General features: G+C 47.1%; 1 protein-coding gene across 1 annotated transcript in view; it reads left to right on the top strand.

Annotated features, from left to right (window-relative positions):
- The first annotated feature begins 1208 nt into the window (after nucleotides 1–1208).
- The window catches only part of RBM28 (RNA binding motif protein 28), a 33125-nt gene continuing 8073 nt past the window's right edge, over nucleotides 1209–26260 (top strand). Inside the window, exons 1-14 of the mRNA XM_002712070.6 lie at nucleotides 1209–1476; nucleotides 4392–4550; nucleotides 4873–4967; nucleotides 5364–5439; nucleotides 6208–6300; nucleotides 7303–7374; nucleotides 8075–8285; nucleotides 8463–8605; nucleotides 11297–11369; nucleotides 16460–16569; nucleotides 19830–19903; nucleotides 20661–20796; nucleotides 22123–22187; nucleotides 24317–24475. Of these exons, the coding sequence (XP_002712116.2) occupies nucleotides 1359–1476; nucleotides 4392–4550; nucleotides 4873–4967; nucleotides 5364–5439; nucleotides 6208–6300; nucleotides 7303–7374; nucleotides 8075–8285; nucleotides 8463–8605; nucleotides 11297–11369; nucleotides 16460–16569; nucleotides 19830–19903; nucleotides 20661–20796; nucleotides 22123–22187; nucleotides 24317–24475 (1584 nt within the window). The 5' untranslated portion in view covers nucleotides 1209–1358. The remainder of the gene's footprint in view (nucleotides 1477–4391; nucleotides 4551–4872; nucleotides 4968–5363; nucleotides 5440–6207; nucleotides 6301–7302; nucleotides 7375–8074; nucleotides 8286–8462; nucleotides 8606–11296; nucleotides 11370–16459; nucleotides 16570–19829; nucleotides 19904–20660; nucleotides 20797–22122; nucleotides 22188–24316; nucleotides 24476–26260) is intronic.

Here is a 26260-nt window from a genome sequence, read left to right as displayed (position 1 = left end):
GGGTGGGCAGGAAGGAAGGAGAAAGAAGAGGGAGGAATATGGGGTCCCACACCCACTTAGTCAATTTGTCTTTATCCTAGATAAGATTAACGTAGCAGCCTTTAAAAAAATCTGTTTTGTATTTCAGTGCTTTCCTTCTTGAGCTATGGGTTTAACAGTAACCATGGCCGTTGTTTTTTTCTTCAAAGCATGTATGACTTAGCTGGGGCTAGGGCTTCATAAATCTGGTGTTTAGCATTCTCCTTCATCACCACTAACCAGTCATCTGCCTGTCCAAAATGTAGTTAAAGTGGTTGGATTTGACTTGAGGAGAAAGGGAAACTTAATTTTCACTGCACGTTTACATGTTTTGAATTGTCTGCCTCCTTTGTGTGGGTTACCACCACTTAAAAGCAATGATTTATTTATTTAAAGTTTTATTAATTGACTTTAAAGATTTATTTATTTATTCAAAAGTCAGAGTCACACAGAGAGAGGTAGAGGCAGAGAGAGAGAGGTCTTCTATCCGCTGGTTCACTCCCCAATTGGCTGCAACGGCCGGAGCTGTGCCGATCCAAAGCCAGGAGCCAGGTGCTTCTTCCTGGTCTCCCATGCAGGTGCAGGGGTCCAAGGACTCGGACCATCTTCTACTGCTTTCTCAGGCCATAGCAGAGAGCTGGATGGGAAGTGGAGCAGCTGGGACTCGAACCGGCACCCATACGGTGTGCCAGCACTGCAGGTGGCAGCTTTACCCGCTATGCCACAGCGCTGGCCCCTAAATAAATAAATATTTTTTAAAAAGAATAATTACGGTGATCCTTGCCTGTGCTTTAGTAGGTACAATTTTCCAGTGAGGCCGAGTGGTCTCACAGTCTCTGAGCATATAAGAATTGTCCGAATGATGTATGTGGCATACTTATGTCTGTATTTGTGTGTTCTATGTGCAACTTAAGCATGTAACCTGGAAATATAGATACTTCGGAGAATATTTATTAAACATCCATTATATGTCAGAGCTGGGCTAGACTCTGGGCAGAAGTGACTCCTGCCTGTCCTCGGGAACTGGGGGTCGTTCTCCTAGATTCTAAGCAGTTGGAGAACTGCTGAGGGCGGGTTTCCCTGCAGGAGGCCGAGCGGCGCTGGAACAGGGGGTGGAACCCTGCTCAAGCAGCTCCGCCTCCTGGGCGGTGTTCTTTTTTATTCACTCCGGAACGTTTCTTTCGTCTTCCTACCATGTGCCCCTCCGGACTCTTTTGAGCAACGGACACTTCCGGGATCTTCCGGTCCCTTGGTGCGGTTGTCCTGCTGAAGCTGAGTTTTCTCTCGCGTGCGTCGGCTTACTTCGATCGCCGCCTCGCGAGCCTCAGGTTCCGGGTCTCATGGCGGGCTTGACCCTGTTTGTTGGCCGCCTCCCGCCTTCGGCCCGCAGCGAGCAGCTGGAAGAGCTGTTCAGTCAGGTGGGGCCGGTGAAGCAGTGCTTCGTGGTGACTGAGAAAGGTAGGGGGCGGGATGGTCGAGGATGGGGCTGGGGTTTTCTGGGAGTAGGATGGGGGCGAGGACACCTTCCCAAGCTTCAGGGAGCCCTGTCTCACGGGAAGGGCTTGGGAGTTGAATTCTTTTCCAAACAATCTGCCTTGGGTGTCTCCATCGGGGTCGGTTTGTGGAATGCAAAGCATCCCCTGACGTTTCTCTAGCGCCTTCCGTTCGCTGTGCGCGCTCGCGTGTACTGTCTCATTTGGTAAAAATGAAAATAGCTAACTTTTAAGAAAGCATCAGTCAGATGTATCGAGTCAGCTGACTACGAGGCACGGTGCTGAGCTTGACACGGGTGAGCTCATCGGCTTATTAGGTAGAGTCTGAATCCCATGCTACAGACAGGAATCTAGGGGCTTAGGGAAATTTCCTTACTTTAAAGGTCGGAATAGGTAGGAAGTCGTGGACGAGAACTTGATCATCAGACCCGAAGTTCCTGGCCAGTATGCCGTCTCTTTGACCATTTATGTATTTAGCAGTTGTTTATTGAATGTCTATTGTGTGTCTGTTGCACTTGTAGGTCCTGGGGATCCAGCAGTGCGCACCACCAAACCAGAAATCCCTGTTCTTGGGTCTTGAGGGTGGAGAAGACAGCCAGTTGTGTAGTGATATTGCTGATGGAGGCTGAGGAGAAAGCCAGGGGAAGGGGATAGCAAGTGTCTGTAATGGGCACGTGTGGGTGGTAAGCGGCAGTGTGGATAAGGGTGGTCAGGAAAGGCCAGCTGAGGCGAGAATGAGTTTGTTTCTTGGGGGACAAGCAGTCCAGGTGGAGAGAGCAGCCAGTTCGAGAAGGGGTTTGCACACGTGTGGAGGCCCATCGGGGAGGCCACAGGGACTGGAATGAATGCGTGAAGGGCGGAGGGTTAGGACAGGAGCTCCACACTGCCCGGCCATTTAGAACCGCATGGGCCACTGCAAAGACTGGCTTTAGCTCTGAGCTGGAAAGCCGTTGGTTTCAGACAGAGGGCGGTAGAATGTTCTGGCTTATGTTTTTTTTAAAAAAGATTTCATTTACTTATTTGACAGGTAGAGTTACAGACAGAGAGGGAGAGACACAGAGAGGTCGTCCATTCGCTCGTTCACTCCCCAAATGGCCACAATGGCTGGAGCTGGGCCAATCCAAAGCCAGGAGCTTCCTCCGAGTCTCCCACGTTGGTGCAGGGACCCAAGCACTTGGGCCAACCTCTACTGCTTTCCCAGGCCATAGCAGAGAGCTGGATTGGAAGAGGAGCAGCCGGGACTAGAACCAGCGCCCATATGGGATGGCGGCGCTGCAAGCAGAGGCTTAGTCCACTATACCGCAGTGTCGGCTTCTCTGGTTTACGTTTTGAAAGATTCTCTCCGGCTGCTGTGGTGTGCGTAGGCTGTTGGAGAATAGGACAGAAGCAGAGACACCGGTTAGCCAGCTCTTGAAATCATCCAGATGAGAAGTCTTGGTGTTGGACCAAGGTGGTAGCGGTTGAGGTGGGAGAAGGAGGTTGCAATATGGACATTTTCTGGAGTTAGAGATGAGAGGATCAGCTGATGGGTCAGATGTCAACTACCAGAGGAAGCAGGTACAGGGAGTCAGGCCTGAGTCCAGGGTTTTGGGTTGAGCCGCCAGAGAGTTACTGACTTACAGAATGCTGTGTCATGTTCTGCTGCTCAGCTTGTTAGTGAGACGGTGGGTGGCCTGTGTTAGAATGAGGACACTTCTAAGGGTTTTCATTGTAGAAGCATTTCCTCCTCTTACCCATACTTCTTTTCTTTCTTTCTTTTTTCCTATAGATTTATTTATTTATTTGAAGGCAGAGTTACAGAGAGGCAGAGAGAGAGAGAGAGAGAGAGGTATTCCATCTGCTGGTTCACTCCCCAGATGGCCACAATGGCTAGAGCTGCGCTGATCCAAAGCCAGGATCTTCTTCCAGGTCTCCTATGTGGGTGCAGGGACCCAAGGACTTAGGCCATGTTCTACTGCTTTTCCAGGCAGTGGTAGAGAGCTGGGTCAGAAGTGGAGCAGCCAGAACTCGAACCGGTGCTCCTATGGGATGCTGACACTGCAGGTGGCTGCTTTACCTGCTACGCCACAGCACCGGCCCCAGTGTTTGTTATTTGAAGTTCTTCTGTTGGGACCCCAGGCATTTATTGCTGATCTGTTCAGAGAAGGGACTATGTTATTATATTCTGATTTTCAAAGCTACTGTACCTACCTTTCCTACCTTCTCTGGTGATATATTTTTTTAAAGATTTATTTATTTGAAGGTCAGAGTTACACAGAGAGAAGAGAGGCAGAGAGAGAGAAGTCTTCCACCCGATGGTTCACTCTCCAGATGGCCATGATGGTCGGAGCTGTGCCAATCCGAAGCCAGGAGCCAGGAGCCTCTTCCTGGTCTCCCATGTGGGCGCAGGGGCCCAAGGACTTGGGCCATCCTCCACTGCTTTCCCGGGTCATAGCAGAGAGCTGGTCAGGAAGTGGAGCAGCGGGGTCTTGAACCGGCGCCCATATGGGATGCCGGCGCTTCAGGCCAGGCCGTTAACCCACTGTGCCACAGCGCCGGCCCCTCTGGTGATATTTTGTTGTATTTGATGGTGAGTACTTCTTTGGAGGCTTAATATATAGATCATGGATCCTTCATATTCTAGAGGTTACCAGGAAAGGGGGAAGAACTGACAGTGAAGACAGCAAATAAGAAGCAGGCAGAAGTCTTAACACTTTCTGAGCAAAGTGTGGAAGGGGCCACTGGTGTCAGCCTTTTTTTTTTTTTTGACACTTTTGGCAAACTCTTGGGATGGTTTGGCAATATATCTGCTAGTTTAGGCGTTTAGGATTTACTGGCTTAGTGCACGTGGCTTGTGATTCTCTGCTTTCACTCTCATCTTGCCGTGTTGTGTCATTGCAGGGAGTAAGTCGTGCCGAGGCTTTGGCTATGTCACTTTCTCAATGCCGGAAGATGTTCAGAGGGCTCTCAAGGAGATCACCACCTTTGAAGGTCACAAGATCAACGTGACTATTGCCAAGAAAAAACTGAGGGCTAAGTCCAAGGAGAAGGGGAAAAATGGTGAGTTTCTCCTGACTGAGGGGAGTTTCTCCCCACGGTGAGGAGCAGCACATGAAAGAGAGAGGCAGCGTGCCTCGGGGGCGTGGCTTCTAGAACTTAAAGCTTCCTGAAATTCGTTCTGATGTCCAGAATCATCCAGTGTATCTTTGATATTCATTGTAGTTTTTTGTCTCCGTCTCACTTTAGAAAATCGTGTTCTTGAATATTGCCATGCTAGCCTGTGGAAAGTATCTGTCACAGTAGTTTTTTTTCCTGTGATGTTATGGTTTAGAAGTGGGTGGTTTGGAGCACAGACTTACTCCGTTGCCTCTTATGTTTTTAGAAAATTCAGAGACCCTGAAGAAGGAGCTGAAGTCTAAAAAACCCAAAGCGGCAGATAAGAAAGCCAGGTTAATTATTCGGAACTTGAGCTTTAAGGTAAGTGACAGAGAAAAGACGCTGCCTATGCTGAAGGCTGTCAGAGCCAAGGCCTGCTCCCTGGTGGGGTGCCTCACCAAGATGGGGTAATTGGGCTTCATTCCTCTGGGAGTGAAACTTAGCCCTGCTGAATCCAGAAAGTGAGCCCAAGAGACAAGAGCTTCCTGTGACGCCAAGTGTGTGATGCCTTCGTCTTGGGGAAACCAGTGGGAAAGCGGGGAGGAAGAGCCCTCTGACATCTGTCTTTTTGCTTCTTAGATACAGAGCAAGATGTCTCTGTTCAGGAATGTTTGGTGTCCTAGTAGAAAAAGTATAAAAGGAGTACAAATATTCAGTCTTCTGATGAATGAACTTAGTAGTTGATGTTTCTTTTTCTTTCTTTACATCTGGCTTCAGTGTTCAGAAGATGACTTGAAGACAATTTTTGCTCAGTTTGGAGCTGTTCTGGAAGTCAATGTCCCTAAGAAGCCAGGTACTGGTACACTTTCACTTGGCATAGATTAAGATTAGTTACCCTGGTTTTACATATTACCTTTGAACTAAGTACTGTTTGAAATAGAAATACAAGGTATATGTCATGGATGATAGATATGTATGAAGTAGCTGGCACAGTACTTGACGAGTAATAGAAACCCAAATAATAGTGCTATTCCTCAGTGATGTTTTTAAGCTAGATCAGATTGTTTTATTTACTTATTTATTTTTAAAGATTTATTTATTTATTTGAAAAGTAGAGTTACAGAGAGGCAGAGGCAGAGAGAGAAAGAGAGGTCTTCCATCTGCTGGTTCACTCCCTAGATGATTGCAATGGCTGAAGCTGGGCCGATCCAAAGCCAGGAGCCAGGAGCTTCTTCCAGGTCTCCCATGTGGATGCAGGGGCCCAAGCACTTGGGCCAGCTCTCCCAGGCCATAGCAGAGAGCTGGATCAGAAGTGGAGCAGCCAGGGCTCAAACCGGTACCCACATGGGATGTTGGCACTGCAGGTGGCAGCTTTACCTGCTATACCACAGCACCAGCCCCCAGATTTAGTTTTAGAAGACTAGTTACAGTTGGAGAAAAATGCGTCTCCCAGCCTGAGTCAGGGTGTACTCAGCAAGAGGAGGTAAGCTGTTGCTTTAGGAAGGGGCTAGCTACTCGGCAGGATTTGGGCCATCTTGCCAGTCCAACTTGCTGTAATTTCTTTCTTATAGTTTTGACTCTCCCTTTGCTGCCTCTAACTTTTTTGTACATTTGTACACAGATGGAAAGATGCGTGGTTTTGCTTTTGTGCAGTTCAAAAACCTTCTAGAAGCAGGAAAAGCTCTCAAAGGCATGAACATGAAAGAGATAAAAGGCAAGTTTTCTGTACCCATACTGTTGGTCAGAAAAGTTTCGGTGTTTGGTTGAGTTAGCACAGTAATCTACTTTCTACATTCTCAAGAGATGGTTGCATTGTTGAGTCTCACTGCTAATGTTGAGTCTCTCCTAGGATACCTAGGAGAAATGTTTGTAATACTTGATCCTGGAGTTAAACTTGAAAGAACCTATTTCAATATCCTTTCTTTTATTTGCTAAGAGTATCCTGTTAACTCCTAATGAAAAATGTCCCTAGGATAATGGTTTTTATTTTATTTTATTTTATTTGATAAGCAAAGTAAAGGAGATAGACAGAGGGACAAAGAGAGACAGTTTTCATCTGCTAGTTCACTCCTCAAATGCCTGCAATGGCTGGGGTGCCAAGAACTCAGTCTAGGTCTCCTTTGTGGGAGGCAGGGGCCCAAGCACTTGAGTTATCACCTGCAGCCTCCCAGGGTGTGCAGGTAGCAGGAAGCTGGAACTGGGAGTGGAGCTGGGGCTCAAACCCAAGTACTCTGATATGGAATGTGGTATGGACATCTCAACCACCATGCCAAATACCCACCCCTCCCCGGAATAATTGTTACTACTTGCAGGTTGGTGTTTAAGCTCTTCTTTCATGGTTGTAACTATGATTTATCATGTGCTGTGCTTAAAAAGCAGTTAGTTTAGAGATTTCCTAACTCTGAAAATGGTACAGATTATTCCAAAATCCCTGTTTTGCCTCTTGCTACTCTAATTAGAAACACTGCTTCCTACTGCATCTTGTCCCAGGTGTGGTGGCTGGGTAGAAAGGCAGAATTTCTGTTCCTTGAACAAAAGGCTAAGGGTCAAAAAGAGCAGGCAGCCACTGGAAGCTTGAATTAAGGAGCAACATTCTCAAAATTGGAAGTTTCGTTGTCTCCGCTGTTCTGTTACTGTCTTCGATGAGTAGGAATTTACTTACAAGAGAGGGCGATGTTGAGGAAAGCCTTTCTGATGCCACTTTTCTGTTTGACAGGGCGGACAGTGGCTGTGGATTGGGCTGTGGCAAAGGATAAATATAAAGACACACAGGCTGTGTCTGGCCCAGGTAAGATGTAGTGTTGGGGAGGAGTCTCCTGCTTGTATGTCCTGAGAGTGGGGAACTACTCCGTGCTTACGGTAAAATTGTAAGAGGACCTGCTTGTTAGAGTGAAAATGCTGAGCTGGACGGACCGAAAGCGCAGGGTTAATCAAGAAGAGGACAGAGCGTGCAGGAGAACACTCGCAGGGATGTGTGTCCATTCAGATCTGCTCCCAAACCACAGGCTCTGTTGAGTGTAAGTCCACCTGGGCTGTGGGTGTGAGGAAGGCCTGAGGTCTCCGTCCCCTCTGCTTTCTTTCCTTTCCCAGTTCTTTATAACAGGGAGCAGTGTAGCAGAGAAACTTAAAACCTGAGTTTTATTTAGAAAACAATGGCTTTTAAGCCTTCATGATCTCAGAGAACAGAACTCAGAGAGGAGAGCTCATGGCTGGGCTCCAGAGTGAGCAGGGTGCTGGCTATGGCATACAAGTAGTGGGTTATTGGTGGAGGCCTGGGTGCTACTTCTCTCATTAGGCTTCTGATGAACTGAATAAACGTTTGTGTTTTTTTGCTTTTTTTCCTCTCATCTGTTCTCTTGCTATATACAGATTTTACAAAATTCTGTAAAACCAAAGAAACTTGGAACTTGGAGTATTAGTCACTCCTGTTAAAATAACCTTGCTTTAGTACTCAGTGAATTCCTAACTTTCTTTACCTCTCTCTATAGGTAAGGGGAAAAGCTGTGAACCTAACCTTCAGGAGTCAGTTAAAAAGAGTGGCAGGAAGGAAGAGGATGTAGAAGAGGAAGATGATGATGACGACGATGAGGGTGAGGACGATGATGACAGTGAGGATGATGACGAAGATGATGACGATGACGAAGATGAAGAGGAGAAGGAAGATTCCAAGGTGACCAAGGCCATGCGTGTTCAGAAGAGGTAAGCGGTGCAGCCTGTTGCGAGCCAGCAGAGGAAGAGTGGGGATTGTCTCTGAGGGGGAGTGTCCCGTCCCTGTGCCCCTCCCTGCATTGCTCTCTGTGTGTCTGGCCTGTGTGCTGAAGTTACACGGCCCCTTGTGGCAGCTCCGAGCCTTAGCTGTGGACCTTGCCATTTCAGAGCAGTCAAGAAAACCGTCGCCACAGAAAGCAGTGGAGACGATGCTTCGGGTGAGGACAGTGACCTGGAGGAAGGAGACCGTGTGGGTGGTGGCGAGGACCTGGCTGAGAGTGACGCCAGCGCCGGGGAGCAGGAGGGCGAAGGTTTGTCTGGCTCTTCATGAATGCCGTCCGACTTTGAGCGGGCTCCTCCCAAACGTGCAGCCGTTCCACTCTGGCCTCTCCTTCAGTAGGACCCTGGGATGTTTGATCACGTTTATATCTAAATGCTGAAAAGGAAACCTTTGTGTTCTTCTAAAGTGTCTTTCCTCTTATTTTTTTCTTTTTTGTTTTCTAAGTGAGTTTGGAGTGGTGTTTGAGGGTTAAGATCCTTTCCTGGGAATTTAAAACCTAGCTTAATGCTAAGGTACAACCTTTCTGTCTTGAATGTCCAAGTCCGAGCTGACTGAATAACTGGATAGACAAGATAGTGCATGTTAAGGCCCGGTAGATTTTCCCACAACTCCTTTGAGTTCAGAGTGGGATGAAGGACCCTACGGACAGCTCAGGCTGCCGTAACAAAGTCTGGGTGGCTTGAACAGCAGACATTTGCTTTCTCTGGTTCTGCAGGCGGGAAGTCCCCGATGTTGCACTAGCTGGTGTTGTTCCTGGCGAGCCGCTTCCCAGCTTGCAGACTGCCACTTCCTCTGTGTCCTCACGTGGCCTTTCCCATGTGTGCCTGAGGGAGGGGGCAGGAGACGAGCACAGATGGGCTCTGGTCTCTCCTATAAGGACATCAGTCATAGCGGATTAGGGCCCAGCCTTACGACCCCAGGTAGCCTTAATTACTCTCTACAGTTCCAGTCTCTCACTGGTGGTTAGGGCTTCATTAAATGAGGAGATACCCAATTCAGTTTATAACAAGGACCTCTTAGAGTGTTCTGTAAAACTTAACAAGCCGGGTTACTCCCTGTTATCAACAAGAGACTCAGCTTATTTGTTGAAGAAGTCAGGCTGTTAGAGGACAAAAGATGTTCTGGTACTTTGGTTTTTCTGGGTGGAGGTTTTTATTCAGCTGTATTTATTCTGGTTCCATTTCTGTGGGGCTGGAATGTTGGTTTGACCAGGTAAGAAATCTGAAGAAATAAGCTTTTTTTTTTTTAAGATTTATTTATTTTATTTGAAAATCAGAGTTACAGAGAGAGGAAGAGACAGACAGGAGATCTTCCATGCTCTTCTGGTTCGCTTTCCAGATGGCTGCAATGGCCAGGACTGAGGCAGGTGGAAGCCAGGAACCTGGAGCTTCCTCGAGATTTCCCACATGGGTGGCAGGGGCCCAAGTGCTTGGGCCATCTTCCACTGCTTTCTCAGGCCATTAGCAGAGAGCTGGATCCGAAGTGGAGCAGCTGGGACATGAGCTGGCACCCATATGGGATGCCCACATTGCAGGCGGTGACTTCACCCACCACGCCACAGTGCCAGACCAGAAATTAGCTTTCCTCATGAGAGGATACCTTACAACTGAAGAAGCTTTTACACAGGTGGGACTATGAGACCATGCATTCTACAGCCCAGGCTCAACCATCTCCATATTATAGGACTAATATATGGTAGTGTGAGAAAGTTAGAAGAGGCTGGTATGGAAAATAAATGTTCCATCCAGTCCCTCCACAGTTTGCCAAAGAAACCACTCACTGGTGTTTGTTGTGGAACCTTCCAGAATTTTTCTGTGTCTGTTTAATCATGTATGTCTGTTCTTTAGAGCAAATGAGTCTTCCTTGTACTCAGATCCCCAGCCCTTTAGGGCACTTTCCCGGCGACAGCCAATATTACATGCTTCCTGTGAGAGTTTTAATGCATTTATAAACAATGCACATATATATTCACAAACAAAATATGGTGAGCATTTTCTTATCAAAGATTTCATGTTTCGAAGTTTTTAAAAGTTGGTTTTATTTATTGATTTTTGACAGGCAGAGTGGACAGTGAGAGAGAGAGACAGAGAGGAAGGTCTTCCTTTGCCGTTGGTTCACCCTCCAATGGCCGCCGCGGCCGGCGTGCTGCGGCCGGCGCACCGCGCTGATCTGATGGCAGGAGCCAGGTACTTCTCCTGGTCTCCCATGGGGTGCAGGGCCCAAGCACTTGGGCCATCCTCCACTGCACTCCCTGGCCACAGCAGAGAGCTGGGCTGGAAGAGGGGCAACCGGGACAGAATCCGGCGCCCCGACCGGGACTAGAACCCGGTGTGCCGGCGCCGTAAGGCGGAGGATTAGCCTAGTGAGCCGCGGCGCCGGCCATGTTTTGAAGTTTTAAAATTTTATTATTTGAGAGTCAGAGAAATAGATAGGGACAGACAGACAGTTCCCATCCGCTCACTCCTCCCCAAATGCTTATAGCCTGCAGACTGAAGCCAGGAGCCAGGAGCTCAATCCAGGTCTCCCATGTGAGTGGTAAGGCCCTAGTTACTTGAGCTGCTGCCTCCTAAGGTGTGCATTAGCAAGAAGCTACAATTACTAGGCTGTATATTTTCCCGAGTTGTTCATATTTTATGTTTCCAGAAAATCTACACTGTTACGGTTCTGTAGGGCCTATCTTTTTCCCCATGCTTTGAAATACTGGATCTATGGATCTTTCTGGTTTTGCCCATCTGTTGGTGAAAGATCATATCTCATTTCCTGTGTGGTGTTTTTATTTAATTGTGAGTGAGTGTGAGCATCTTTTCATATATTTGGTGAATGCCCTTTGTCTATTAAAATTTTTTTTGAAGATTCATACAAGATCTTTGAAGAAGTTTGCTGCTTGTTGAGTGACTTGCACTAGTCTTTTTCAGTTCATTGCTTTTTCTCTTTACCTTAGATGCACAAGTCTCGAAGAAAAAGAAGAGGAAGTTACCCTCTGATGTGAGTGAAGGGAAGACTGTTTTTATCAGGTACGCCTTTCTGCCTTGAGGGTTGCTGTTCGTGTTGCATTCGTGGGTCCCTCCTCTCCTCCCCCTTTCCCCTCCCCCTCACTTCGTCTCTTCCTCACCTCCTTTTTGGTGCTAGTTCTGTTTCCTAGCCGGGAAATTTAGGTGCCTTTGTAAGACTTAGCACATTTGATCCTAGGAACATACCAAACAGTGAGAAATGTAGGGGAATCAGAACTATAACACAGAAGATAAATAACAGAGGTCCTGATGTCCTGTTCTCATTTGGCTTTGAAATTGTTTGTCATTGAGATGGCATCATTGGGAGAAATCAAAGCCATTAGAGGGATCTGGTTCTGGCCTTTGCTTTAGGATTGCTGGGGAGGACTGGCACCACTTGTCCCCTGTGATTTTTCTCTTTATGTCTAACTTACCTCGTAGCAGAGTATCTGGAATAAAGATATCACATCTGTTTCCAGGGAAACTGGGGGTAGGAGTCAGGGAGATAGATTTTTTGTTTGTTTGTTTGTTTGTCTTTTAAGATTTGTTTATTTGGAAGGCAGAGAGAGGGAGAAAGAGGGAAAGACACACAGAGATCTTCCGCCCACTGTTTCACTTCTGAAATGGCTGCAACAGCCAGGGCTGAGCCATGTTAAAGCCAGGAGCTTCATCTGGGTCTCCCACGTGGGTGGCAGGGGCAAAGTACTTGGGCCATCTGCTGCTGCTTCCCAAGGCCCTTTGCCAGGGAGCTGGATTGAAAGTGATGCAGCCAGGACTTGAATAGGTGCCTGTATGGAATACCCGCATTGCAGGCAGTGGCTTAACCTGCTGTGTCACAGCGCCAGTACTGGAGATAGGTTTTACCTCATGTTAGCATTGCTGTGTTGGCCCTGCTAGCTGCAGTAGATTGCCAGTTTCATAGGGCAGTGTATCTTTTTCTTTTTTTAAAGATTTATTTATTTATTTGAAAGTTGGAGTTACACAGAGAGAGAGAGAGAGAGGTCTTTCATCCGCTGCTTCACTCCCCAATTGGACGTAAGGGGCAGAGCTGCACCAGTCCAAAGCTAGGAGCCAGGAGCTTCTTCTGGGCCTCCCACGCTGGGTACAGGGGCCCAAGGACTTGGGTCATCCTCCACTACTTTCCCAGGCCTTACCACCAGAGAGCTGGTCACAAGTGGAGCAGCCAGGTCTCAAACCAGTGCCCATATGGGATGCCGGCGCTTCAGGCCAGGGCGTTAACCTGCTGCACCACAGTGCCGCCCCTTGTCCTTTTTTAAGTACTATGCACCAGGGTCTGATTTGGGTCTGATTTTAGAGGTATGCCTTTTATCCTTTTGTACAGTATTTTAAGATGATTTTTTTAGGGGCTGCGCTATGGTTAAGCCTCTGCCTGTGGGACCAGCATCCCATAAGAGTGCTGGATTAAGTCTTGGCTGCTCCACGTCTGATCCAGCTCCCTGCTGATGACCTGGGAAAGTAGTAGAAGATGGCCTAAGTGGTTGGGCCTGTGTACTTGTGTGGGAGACCTGGAAGAAGCTCCCGGTCCTGGCTTTGGATCAGCTCAGTTCCAGCCATTGTGGCTATTTGGGGAGTGAACTAGTGAATGGAAGACCTCTCTCTGTCTTTCCCTCTCTGTATCTGTAACTCTACTTCTCAAATAAATAAATCTAAAAAAAAAAAAAAAAAAGATTGTTTTACTTGAAAGCATGTCTTTCCATACTTTTTTTTTAACTGTGTTACTCAGAACCTGTGCAGAGTTAATTTTGGTTTTTCATATATCGTTTATTAAAAATTGAATAAAAGACCTTCTGTTACCTTTTTTTTAATCAATATAAATTTCAAAAGTACAGCTTTGGGATTACAGCAGTTTTTCCTCCATAACCACCCTCCCACCTGCAAACCATCCCATCTCCTACTCCTCCCATCCCATTCTTCGGTAAGATTCATTTTTAATTATGTTGATATACAGAAGATCAACTTAGTATATACTAAGTAAAGATTTCAACAGTTTGCATCCACACAGACACACAAAGTGTAAAGTACTGTTTGATGACTATTTTTACTGTTAATTCTCATAGTACAACATGTTAAGGACAGAGATCCTACATGGGGAGTAAGTGCACAGTGGCTCCTGTTGTTGATTTAACAATTGACACTCTTATTTATGATGTCAGTGATCACCTGAGGCTCTTGTCATAAGCTGCCAAGGCTATGGAAGCCTCTTGAGTTCACAAACTCCGACCTTATTTAGACAAGGTTATAATCAAAGTGGAAGTTCTCTCCTCCCTTCAGGGAAAGGTACCTCCTTCTTTGATGGCCTGTTCTTTCCACTTTTTCATTTAGATCATTTAGGTCATTTTTTTCCAGAGTGTCTTGGCTTTCCATGCCTGAGAAACTCTCATGGGCTTTTTAGCCAGATCTGAATGCCTTAAGGGCTGATTCTGAAGCCAGAGTGCTATTTAGGTCATTTGCCATTCTATGAGTCTGCTGTGTATCCTGCTTCCCATGTTGGGTTGTTCTCTCTCTCTCTCTTTTTTTTTTTTTTTTTTGACAGGCAGAGTGGACAGTGAGAGAAAGAGAGACAGAGAGAAAGGTCTTCCTTTGCCATTGGTTCACCCTCCAATGGCCGCCACGACCGGCGCGCTGCGGCCAGCGCACCGTGCTGATCTGATGGCAGGAGCCAGGTACTTCTCCTGGTCTCCCATGGGGTGCAGGGCCCAAGTACTTGGGCCATCCTCCACTGCACTCCCTGGCCACAACAGAGAGCTGGCCTGGAAGAGGGGCAACCGGCACAGAATCCAGTACCCCAACCGGGACTAGAACCCAGTGTGCCAGCGCCGCAAGGCAGAGGATTAGCCTAGTGAGCCGTGGCGCCGGCCTCTCTCCTTTTTAATTATATCAATTATTATTAGCATACACTGGTCTTATTTATTTGTAGAGGATTCTGCCTAATGAGAAGGAAGAAGCTTCATGGTCAGAAGCCTGTGGCCTCAATAGCAAGATTACCATTCTGTATATATCTTTCAATGAATAAAGAGCTTAGGGCAACAAAGGAATGGGAGAGGAAATAAAAGCATAGACATACATGCTAGGTAAATCAGAAGAAATAATATAGCTAGGCTGGCTTACTGCAGAAAGCTTTTTTTTTTTTTAATATTTATTTTATTTGAAAGGCAGAGTTAGAGAAAGAGGCAGGGGCAGAGAGAGAGAGAGAGGTCTTCCATCTGCTGGTTCACTCCCTAGATGGCCGCAATGGCCAGAGCTGCCCCAATCTGAAACCAGGAGCCAAGAGCTTCTTCCGGGTCTCCCATGCAGGTGTAAGGCCTAAGGACTTGGACCATCTTCTACTGCTTTCGCAGGCCATAGCACGGAGCTGGATTGGAAGTAGAGCAGCCAGGACTCGAACCCATGCCCATATGAGAATGCTGGCAGTGCAGGCGGCGGCTTTACCTACTACACCATAGTGCTGGCCCCTAGAAAGCTTTTTTTTAAAAAAAATTTGAGTTGCTTCATGAAATAGAATCATTTGCAGGGTTATTTATTGAGTATAAAAGTAAAATTGCAGCTATTTATTAAGAACTGTTTTTCTGGCTGGCGCTGTGGCTCACTAGGCTAATCCTCCGCCTTGCGGCGCCGGCACACGGGTTCTAGTTCCGGTCTGGGCGCTGGATTCTGTCCCGGTTGCCCCTTTTCCAGGCCAGCTCTCTGTTGTGGCCAGGGAGTGCAGTGGAGGATGGCCCAAGTGCTTGGGCCCTGCACCCGCATGGGAGACCAGGAGAAGCACCTAGCTCCTGCCTTTGGATCAGTGCGGTGCGCCGGCCGCGGCAGCCATTGGGGGGTGAACCAACGGCAAAAGGAAGACCTTTCTCTCTGTCTCTCTTTCTCTCACTGTCCACTCTGCCTGTCAAAAAAAAAAAAAAGAACTGTTTTTCTTACTCCTGGAAGGATGTGCCAGCTGGGGGAATGAGGAATCAATATTATATTGAAATTTAGGAGAAAAAATCTTCCAACATTTAAAAAATCCCCATCAAAAGACTAAGTGCTGGTTGAGTATCCCTTTTTCAAAATGCTGAGGACCATAAGTGTTTACAGTTTTAGAGTTTTTGGATTTTGGAATGCTTACATAAACTTTTCTGTTTGAACATCGCTTATCCAAACATCTGAAATCCAGAATTCTCCAAAATCTGAAACTTTCTGATTATCCTATTGGTGCTCAAAACATTTTGGATTTTCAGGTTACAGATGCCTAATTTGTAAGGTTGTTTTGTTTTTGTTTTTTGCATTTAGCCAACAAATTTTTCCAGGTTTGCTTTTGGTTGTTCTGAAGGATTTTCTTTTCTGATCTGTATAACATTTTAACTGAAAGCTGGAGAGACAAGTCTTCCATTACAACACAGAGGAGAGAGTGACTATTCAAGAGAGAGAGATTTAACTTTTTTAGGTAGCTTGCCATGAATCTTCTGGCTGCAGTAAGAGAAACTACTTTTGGCCATGTTAAATGAGGAGGAGAGCCCGTTGGGTGAATACGGGGTGGCTGTCAGAATCGGAGTGGTTCGAGAACAAAGCTCAAGGAGGGAGATGGAAATCCCGACAGTTCTGAGACCCTCACTGCTTGAGGCTGGAGCCTGCAGTCTTTTCTCTGGGAGCGCCACCTTTGTAAATAATAATAATAATAACAACAACAACAATAAGGTGTAACATGTCCTGTTAATTGCATTACTCTTAGGTGTACAGCTCTGAATTTCTTTCATGTGTTTATGGTCGTATCTCCATGTGACACCACCAGATCAAGGTGCAGAGCATTTCCAGCACCCCAGAAACGTCCCTCAGGTGGAAATGCTAACATTTTGACGTGATGCTGCATCTACAGCTTCTGATCTTTGTAGATGTCTATTTCAGATCTCTGGGGGAGAAGATTAGGTGATACAGGACAGTCAGCTGGGACCAAGGGGCAGAGTCCTGTAACAGAAGCCCCCACAAGGGGCCACTGCTGTGTACTGATGGCTATCTCTAAACAGCGGAGGGTGCTTTTTAGGAAGGGATCCACCCAGTTGAAGTCTTCAGGCAGATCTCACTGTTGTAACTGACCCTTCTGTAACCTTGTATCTTCTTAGAAACCTGTCCTTTGACTCGGAGGAAGAAGACCTTGGGGAGCTCCTCCAGCAGTTTGGAGATCTTAAATATGTCCGCATCGTCTTGCATCCAGACACAGAGCATTCTAAAGGTATTTGCTGCGAGTTGCCCAGGCCCTGAAAGGATGGAGACCCCCGCCGTGGGCATTGACTAGGTTACACCGAGTGTGCATAATGTGGGCCATTCTGAGGGTTGGCAGTGCACGTAGCTCAGGTTTCTGGTGCTATAGGAGCCCTTGGATGTTCTGAGCTTGTCTCCCATGATGTCTTCATTGGTGCTGCCAGACATGTTTTGTCTCAACTTTTTAAGCCCTTGTTTATTTCCTTTAGGGTAATGAATTCTATTTGTTCTCCTTTGAATTTCTTTTTTTTTTTTTTTCTACTTTGAATTTCAAATGTGATAGTATCTCCTGGGCATTAATCATTCCACATTGCTTGAAATACTAAGATCGGGCCTGCGCTGTGGTGTAGAGGACTAAGCCTCTGCCTGCAATGGTTGTGGTCTCCACTGCTCCTCTTCCTATCCAACTCTTTGCTGTGGCCTGGGAAAGCAGTGGAGGATGGCTCAGGTGTTTGGGCCCCTGCACCTGCATGGGAGACCCAGAGGAGGCTCCTGGCTCCTGGCTTCAGATTGGCCCAGCTCCAGCCATTGCAGTCATTTGGGCAATGAACCAGTAGATGGAGGACCTTTCTTTCTGTCTCTTCCTCTGTCTATAACTCTTACCTCTCAGATAAATTAGAAAAATAATAAATCAGTAGGATTTTTTTGTTCCTGAGCCTTTTTTAAAAAAATATTTATTTAATTATTTGAAAGGCAGAGGCAGAGAGAGAGAGGTCTTCCACCTGCTGGTTCACTCCCAAATGGCTGCATGGCTGGGACTGGGCCAGACCAAAGCCAGGAGCCAGGAGCTGCTTCCAGGTCTCCCATGCAGGTGCAGTGGCTCAAACACTTGGGCCATCTTCTGCTTTCCCAGGCCACAGCAGAGAGCTAGATTGGAACTGGAGCAGTCAGGACTTGAACTGGTGCCCATATGGAATGCCGGTGCTGCAGGCTGGGGCTTTAACAGGCTGCACCACAGCATTGGCCCCACAAGGATAGTTTTAATCCTTTTTTCCTTCATATTTTATCTTTCCTAGCTCATCTTGAACTTTCCTGACACCTGTCATGTCTATTCATGCAGCCTTGTGCTCCTATAGTTTGCCCTTCTCACTGGGCCGTGTCATAAACTGGAAGAGTTAAATACTTGTTTTTCTGCAGACTTTTAGGGAAATGGGAAGACTGAACCCAGTACTGGCCTTGGGAATGCCAGTGATGAAATTCTTACCTAATGAGCGAGAAACACCCATTTTCTTTCTGTTGGCTAATCTTCCTGTTAGAAACATTCCCTCCTCCCATTCTTCTTTTATTGTAGGTATCCTTCCATATCCTCAGGAGACTGGTGCCGGGACCCTCATGGGTACTGAAATCTGCAGATGCTCAAGTCCTTTGTATAAAATGGCACAGTATTTGCGTATAACCGATGAGCATCCTGTGTACTCACACTTAACATCATCATTAGATTACTTGTAATACCTAATACAGTGTAATAGTTGTTCTGTGTTATTTAGGTGATTATGACAAGAAGAAATAGTCTTTACATATTCAGTACAGATCTGTTTGTTTCCATCAATGTTTTCGATCTGTGCTTGAACCATCAGATAATGCAGGGCTGACTGCATTGGTTTTCTTCTTTTTAGTATCTGGAAATGCTGTGCTCTTTGGTGGATGATGGAGAGACAGACAGCCAGGAAGCACAGTTCTTATCCCTGAGCTGTTGTTCTGTTCAGGAAGACGCCCACTGACCAGTGCTATAATAGAGGCAGGAGTGGAGGAATGAGGGAATGGGGACACACGAGGAGGTGCACTCAGCTCTGCTTGGAGGCTGGCCTGCCCCATGTGTCCTCACAGTTAGTGTGCTGCTGTTCATTGTTAAAGCCCTGCGAGTTCCAGGAAATATGGCAGTGTTTTCATAAATGAGAGAATATTTAATGTTTAAAGGAATACCAACAAAATATTTTGAAACCATAGTTCTTTTTTTTAAATGACTTTTTTTTTTTTTTTTTAAGATTTATATATTTATTTGAAAGGCAGAGTTAGAGAGAGATATCTTCCATCTACTGGTTCACTCCCCAAATGGCTGCAATGGCCAGGGCTGAGCCAGGCCAAAGCCAGGAGCTTCCTCTGGGTCTCCCACATGGGCGGCAGGGGCCTAGACACTTGAGCCATCTTCTTTTGCTTTCCTCGGTACATTAGCATGGAGCTGGATCATAAGTGGAGTAGCCAGGACTTGAACAGCTGCCCACATGGGATGCTGGTATTGCAGGTGGTAGCATAACTCACTGTGCCACAGCAGTGGCCCCACGATTTTTCTTTTTGAGAGAGAGAGACAGACAGACTAACAGAGAACTCTCATCTGCTGATTCTCATCAGATGCCTGCTGGGCTGGGCCAGACTAAAGCTAGGAGCCTAGAACCCAATCCAGGTGTCCCACGTGGGTGACAGGGACCCAGGTGCTTGAGCTGTCACTTGCTGCCTGCCAGGTGTACATCAGCAGGAAGCTGATATGCGGGGCGGGGTCAGGACTTGAATCCAGGGACTCTCACGTGGGATGTGGATGTCCTGACGGGCTCCTTAACCACTAGGCCAGACACTCGCCCCATTTCTTTGTTTGGAATCTACTTTATACACTTTTTTCCCTCTGCTTATAATGGCTGCTTTTTTTGCCAGTAGCAGAAATTTGGATGGGTTGATTGGCCCTGCATCTAACCAACAAAAGGCATGCCCTGTAGATTCTAGAGCATGAGCCAAGAATTGAGCGCACGGCTTTCCGATTTCCTGACCGTGTTCGTGTGATAGAGACCAACGGCTTTAACTCCAGGAGGCAGATCTGCTGTTATCTGATGCCTCCCCAGTGACTGAGACAGTGAGATCTGTAATGAATTTCAGGGTTACATGGTTCCTGCCTCGTTTTTTAGTTCTGTAGTAGGCACTTGGTAGGTGATGCTAAAATAAGCGGGAGGCTGGACTTTCTCCAGCATTTCCTGTGGATATTTCTTGTTAAGTAGAGAGATGATGAGACTGAAGTCCTAAGAAGCATTAGAGGGGAAGGAAGCAAAGGTAAAATTTCACTGAGAGCAAGTGACTATCAGTCCCTGACATAGTACCTGACACAGTGCCGAGCTCCTTGGACTTAAAAAGTGGATGCCGCCTATCCCTACCCCGCCCACTCGGTGTCAAGCTTCGACTTGGAGTGTTGCCTTTGGCTTCCTGGTGGGCCATGGGAGTTTTTTTGTGTGTGTGTGTCTTGTGTAGGTTGTGCATTTGCCCAGTTCACGACTCAAGAAGCCGCTCAGAAGTGCCTGGCAGCTGCTTCTCCAGAGGTTGAGGTAGGAAAGACATGTCCTTTACCCTGTGTCTAGAGAGGGTGGCTCCCAGGGCCATCTGACCTTTACACGAAGCCTTGTTATTGTTATTATCAGTAATAGTAGCATTTAGTGAACACTTTGTGTGTGTAGGCACTGAACTTGATTGCATTACCTATTTAATCACTGTATCAGCCCTGCGAGGTCTGTAGAATTAGCCCTGTATTTCATAGACGAGGAATCAGGTCGAGTAATGTATCTGAATTTACTGATGGCCATCTGTGTGTCCACCTCTATTCTAGACTGAGGACATGAAAGACTGAGACAAGAAGGTATAAGGCTGTGTTTCACGTGGAGTAAATGTTTGAGAGAGAAAGTGGGTGACGGAGAATTTTTCTGTGTGTGTAAAATGTTTTAAGTTATTCTGTATTGCCATTATCCCATAAATTCTCATAAGTAGACAATGTTGTACTACTTTGTTAGCTTTCTTAAGATTACTAAAAAATTTTATTGCAGATCATTTTCCTCAGTTTGGGCCTACTTTGGAAATTAATCAGCTCCCATGAAGTAACTTACTTTCTGCTGCCTACTCTAAGTATACATGTGGCCTTCTCACAGCTGTACAGCGCTTGTGAGGCTCAGTGATCCACTCGTGGCCACTGGTGGGCTGCAACTCGGTGGCACTCAGATTCCACAACACACTGGGTTCCCTCTCCTTGGGATTCCTTGTCCTTAGTTCCTACTTGTGTATCTTAAGAGAGACGTTGCCATCTCGTAACAGGGTGGTGGTCTTAAGTTGGACGGCCGACAGCTCAAGGTTGACCTGGCAGTAACCCGTGATGAGGCTGCCAAGCTCCGGACAAAGAAGGTGAAGAAGCCGACTGGAACCCGGAACCTTTATCTGGCCCGAGAAGGCTGTGAGTAGTGCAAGGGAGCCGTGAATCTGGCTTCTAAGTGGCTGGCCCTGTGCCCTGACAGGGATCCAGGAATACTGTGTTTTGAAGCATGTTTCAAATTAAAAACCCAAATGTCCTATTTAACAGTGTTACACATATCATTATCCCACTTTAGTGGATGTGGCTTCCCGCTAGGAGCCATCACCCATTTTTGGGATTAGCCAGTCTTGTTCTCCTTTCTGCCTGGATGCCTTCAGACCTTCCCATTAGAGGTTTGGCAAGGCAAAGAGGGAAGAAAACTCAAATTACCTCTGCCTCTTGTCATCAGTTCTAATAAGAGGTTTTCTGAAGGAGTTGAAAAGTATGACTTAAATTACTCTTGGACTGTTTATGGATGAAAATGTGTATGCTGTCCCTTTCCCATAATGGCAGAAGGATCATCAGACATTAGCTTCAAGTTAAATAATCGCTTTTTCCCAGTCACAGTATTTATCAGCTTACTGCCCGCCCAGCTGCACAGTCGGGGCTGGTAATGCTACTCCGTTAGCCTTTGATATTGGGCGTCTGCGGCAGTGTAACTGTTTTCCGGACTGGCTCATCTCACTGCTGAGTATTGGCCCCCTCCCCAGTACACGAGCAGCATGAGATTCCAGGGGCAGATTCCAGGTAGAACATTTGCATTCTTTTATTCTTTTTTAAGATTTACTTTATTCGAAAGGCAGAGTTACAGAGAGGCAGAGGTAGAGAGAGAAAGTCTTCCATCTGCTGGTTCATTTCCCAATTGGCCATAATGGCTGGAGCCGAGCCGCTCCAAAGCCAGGAGCCAGGAGCCCCCTCCAGGTCTCCCTCGTGGGTGCAGGGGCCCAAGGATCTGGGTCACCTTCTGCCTTCCCAGGCCATAGCAGAGAGCTGAATCAGAAGTGGAACAGCCAGGACTTCAACTGGCACCCGTATGGGATGCTGGCACTACAGGCAGTGGCTTTACCTGCTACGCCACAGCACTGGCCCCTATTTTGCATTCTAAATGCTGAAAATGTCCTTAATTTCAGGATTTCCTCCAGGATTTCCTTTCCATCTGACTTTGCTTATGTCCATGAAGCTTCTGTGAGGGAAGAGAAGGAAAAGAGGAATAAAATCCCCAAATGTTGAGAGTTTTAGTCCTTGAGAGCAGCTCTGAGCCCAGCTTAGCCCTGTAGCCTATTTCTGGATCTAACCAAGTGCCACCATGTCCTGGCCAACAGAGTCCTCTGGGCCCGTACAGAGTTTGCATCATTCAACTCACATTCCTCCTGTTGCTCAATGAGAATCCCCTTGGTGATGTCTTGGCCTTTTTCCCTCTTTCTGCAGTGATTCGTGCTGGGACGAAGGCTGCCGAGGGTGTGAGTGCTGCTGATATGGCCAAGAGAGAACGGGTGAGCAGATAAGGCCCCGCCGTGAGGTTCTGCGTGACTTCTGAGTTCAGTGAAAAGCAATTAGTGAGTGCTTGCTGTGCTGTCAGAGAGCCATGTCTAGGTCACAGAGTCTGCTCACTGTGTTTCACACGGGGGGAACAGCAAGTGACCCACCTAGACACTTAGAGGCTAGCCAGTATAAACCCCGGGTAATGTCAGAAAGCCCAGTCTGGACTGGAGTTATTAGGGAAGGGAAGAGACACAGGTCTTGGAAGGGATTCCTGTCTTCAAGTTGTAAAATCATTTTAGGAGAAATCCGTGTTATAGGAGTTTCCCCTGTTAGCTGGTACTGTTGAAGTCCCTTTGCTGCTGGGTAGTGGTGGTTCCCAGTAATTTTTACTTTTTCCCATGTAGCTTACATCCCAGAAGCTAAGCCAGTCTAGCATGGTGAAGATGCATAACCATTAACAGAATTAGCTGTGGAACCTGGAAGTGGAGAAGACACTGAACAGGGGCGACATATGCTGACAGCAGAGCAGTGTGTCCTTCAGCCCACATGCATCCCAGACTAGCTCTCGACTGTTTGGATAGTGAGCATCTGGAAATCATGATATTGGGGGTGCATTCTGACCATAGTGCAATAATGACTTATTTAATTTGAGAACTAATTTTGCTAGCACAGAGCTCACTAGCCTAGATGTGTGCGTTACAGATTCACAGCAGGCACAGCTTTTTCTAAGAGCAAAGTAGCCTGTTGAACCTTGACGTGGTGCCCGCTTTAGCTGTCCCTTTAATCCTCTCTTCCAAAGTGTGTATTCTGTGATCTGGTGGGAACTTTCACCAGATAAGAAGCAGCGAGTCTGAGAAGACTTGATAAGAAGAAATAATTAATTGTAAACTATTTTCTCCCCACCTCGTTTCAAAAAACAAATTAGGAGATGTCATCCATCATCTCATTCCGGAGAGGGTGTCTGCGGCAGCATGGTCACTGGCTTCCATTGCCTCAGGGTGGCAGAGTGGGGACAGGACAGTGCCCCTTCCAGTGTTCAAGTCCATTTCCTTTCAGAAGGACTGGGTCATGTTTGAGTTGAGAAGATGAGAACTGATGATAGCCTCACTATGATTTGCTATGTACTCTGGGTCAACTTGCTTTTTTTTAAAATTTATTTATTTTTATTTTTTATTTTTTTGACAGAGTGGACAGTGAGAGAGAGAGACAGAGAGAAAGGTCTTTTTTCTGTTGGTTCACCCCGCCAATGGCAGCTGCGGCCGGCGCGCTGCATGGTCTGCATGGTCTCCCATGCGGGTGCAGGGCCCAAGCACTTGGGCCATCCTCCACTACATTCCCGGGCGACAGCGGAGAGCTGGACAGGAAGAGGAGCGACCGGGACAGAATCCAGCGCCCTGACCGGGACTAGAACCCGGTGTGCTGGCGCCGTTAGGCAGAGGATTAGCCTATTGAGCCGCGGCGCTGGCCTTTTATTTTTTTGAAATTCAGATTTATTTATTTGTAAGGCAGAGTTAGGTAGGGGGTGGGGTGGGCAGACAGAGAGAGGGAGATCTTCCATACACTGGTTCACTCCACAAATGACCACAATGACCAGGGCCGGACCAGGCTGAAGCCAGGAGCCTGGAACTCCATCTGGGTCTCCCACATGGGTGGCAAGGGCCCGACAACTTGGGCCATCTTTGGCTTTCCCGGGTGCATTAGCAGGGAGCTGAATCGGAAGTGGAGCAGCTGGGACTTGAACCTGTGCCCATACGGGATGACAGTGGGCCAGCTTTTGAGCTAGGAATTTTTTTCTGTTATTTCATTTTGGCCTCACATTAGTGCTAAAAGGCTCATATTATATGTGGATCTGCAGTTCCATGTTATAGGTGGAAAACTGAGGCTTAAAATGTCTTGTAACTTCTCCATTTAGGGATGACTTTGTGATTCAGCTCTGACTCCAGAGCCATGGTCTTGCTGGCCCACCATCTTGCCTGCATGAACCTATGCTGGGCATTATACAGCTGCAGGGTGGACAGTTGTTTCCCTTTCTCTAGGTGTGGTTAGAGTAGGTGGGGTCGTGGTACTTTTGCTTAGGAGAATTGCTAACTTGCCTTTTCAAAGGGTGGGATGTTCTGTTAACAGTGTGTTATTCTCTTAGTTTGAGCTACTGAAACACCAGAAACTCAAGGACCAGAATATCTTCGTCTCTCGGACCAGGCTCTGCCTGCACAACCTGCCAAAGGCTGTGGACGACACACAGCTCAGGAAGCTGCTGCTCAGTGCCACTAGAGGCGAGAAGGGGGTGCGCATCAAGGAGGTGAGAACTGGCCCTGCTCCATCAGAACTTGGGTCCTCCTGTGTCAGAGTGAACATCTGTTTCAGGCCCTGGTGTCAGCAGAGCCGTAGATTTTCTTCTGGACTCTTCAGCAGGCAAGGTGGAGTTCAGCAGTTTTCTTGTTTTTTCTTTTTCTAAGAACTGTCTTTCGCCTCTGACCAGATTGCAGCAGACTCTGAGGAAGTCTGTGTCCGCAAGAATCCGTCTGTTAAATGTCTCAGCATTCTAACTAGGCATTGACATGTGAGTTTTCTTGCAGAGAAAATAATCTGGGTACTTTACTCTTTTTTTTTTTTTAAAGATTTTATTTATTCGAAAGACAGAGTTACAGAGAGAGGTAGAGACAGAGAGAGAGGTCTTCCATCTACTGGTTCACTCCCCAAATGGCCGCAATGGCCAGAGCTGTGCCGATCCAAAGCCAGGAGCCAGGAGCTTCCTCCGGGTCTCCCACGCGGATGCAGGGGCCCAAGGATTTGGGCGATCCTCCACCGCTATCCCAGGCCATAGCAGAGAGCTGGATCGGAAGAGGAGCAGTCGGGACTAGAACTGGCGCCCATATGGGCTGCCGGTGCTTCAGGCCAGGGCGTCAACCCGCTGAGCCACAGTGCTGGCCCTGGTACTTTACTCTTCAGAAGAGCCTTTTACTGCCAGGTAGGCTTGCCTGTGGTAGGAACGCCCTGGGCTGAGCACATAAAACCATGCGGGTCTTCATCAGTTGCATTAGGCTCTGAGTACCGAAACCTCTCCTGGGCCCCTGCTGTGCCCCATGTGTGTGGTCACACTTGTTATTGCACTGACCTGAAGTTGTCAGTCCTTTCTCCCCATCAGACTGAGCTCTTCGAGGGCTAAAATTCTCCTCCTTTCTTGGCATAGTACCTGATACACAGTAATCCCTAATTGGTATTTTATTTGTTCACTTAAATGAGGGACAGAGAGACAGACACAAAGAGAGAGCTCCCATGCACTGGTTTACTCCCCAGGTAACTGCACTGGCCAGGGCCGGAGCCTGGGCTGAAGCCGGGAGCCGGGAACTCAATCCAGGTTTCCCCGTGGGTCACAGGAACCCAAATATTTGAGTTATCACCACTGCTTCCCAGCATCTGTGTAAGCAGGAAGCTGGAGCCAGGAGTCAAACCAGGCACTCCAGCATGGGCTGTGGGTGGTTTTACTGCTAGGCTAAATGTCTGCCCCAGGCTTTGTTTGAAAAGTACCATTGCCAGTGTTTGAGGCCTACTTTGCTCTGTTTCATCACCATAAACTGTTTTGATCCCTGAAAGCCTTTTCAGAATGTCTTGTTGGTGTTTGGGAGATTATGTGAGAGAATATGAATAGATCAGCACATATCTCATGCCACCCTTAGTAAAATGGCTCAATTTGTTACTGACATAGGAATCAGTTGTATATCTATATCCTCTTCCATGTACATTTAATGTCTGTGCATTTAAACCTGTTGTAATTCAGAAAAATTTATGTGTGTTCTACAGTATTTGCATTAGATTGAATTTTTCTCTTAATTCTTTTTTTTTTTAAAGATTTATTTTATTTATTTGAAAGAGTTACAGTGAGAGGTAAAGACAGAGAGAGGTCTTCCATCCGCTGGTTCACTCCCCAGCTGGCTGCAACAGCCAGAGCTGTGCTGATCCGAAGCCAGGAGCCAGGAGCTTCCTCCAGGTCTCCCACATGGGTGCGGGGCCCAAGGACTTTGGCCATCTTTCACTGCTTTCCATAGCAGAGAGCTGGATCAGAAGAAGAGCAGCTGGGACTCAA

The sequence above is a fragment of the Oryctolagus cuniculus genome, chromosome 3 (assembly GCF_051225735.1).
Source record: "Oryctolagus cuniculus isolate XC-2025 breed Fujian yellow rabbit chromosome 3, ASM5122573v1, whole genome shotgun sequence".
NCBI lineage: Eukaryota > Metazoa > Chordata > Mammalia > Lagomorpha > Leporidae > Oryctolagus > Oryctolagus cuniculus.
This window is presented reverse-complemented; position numbering and strand designations above follow the sequence as displayed.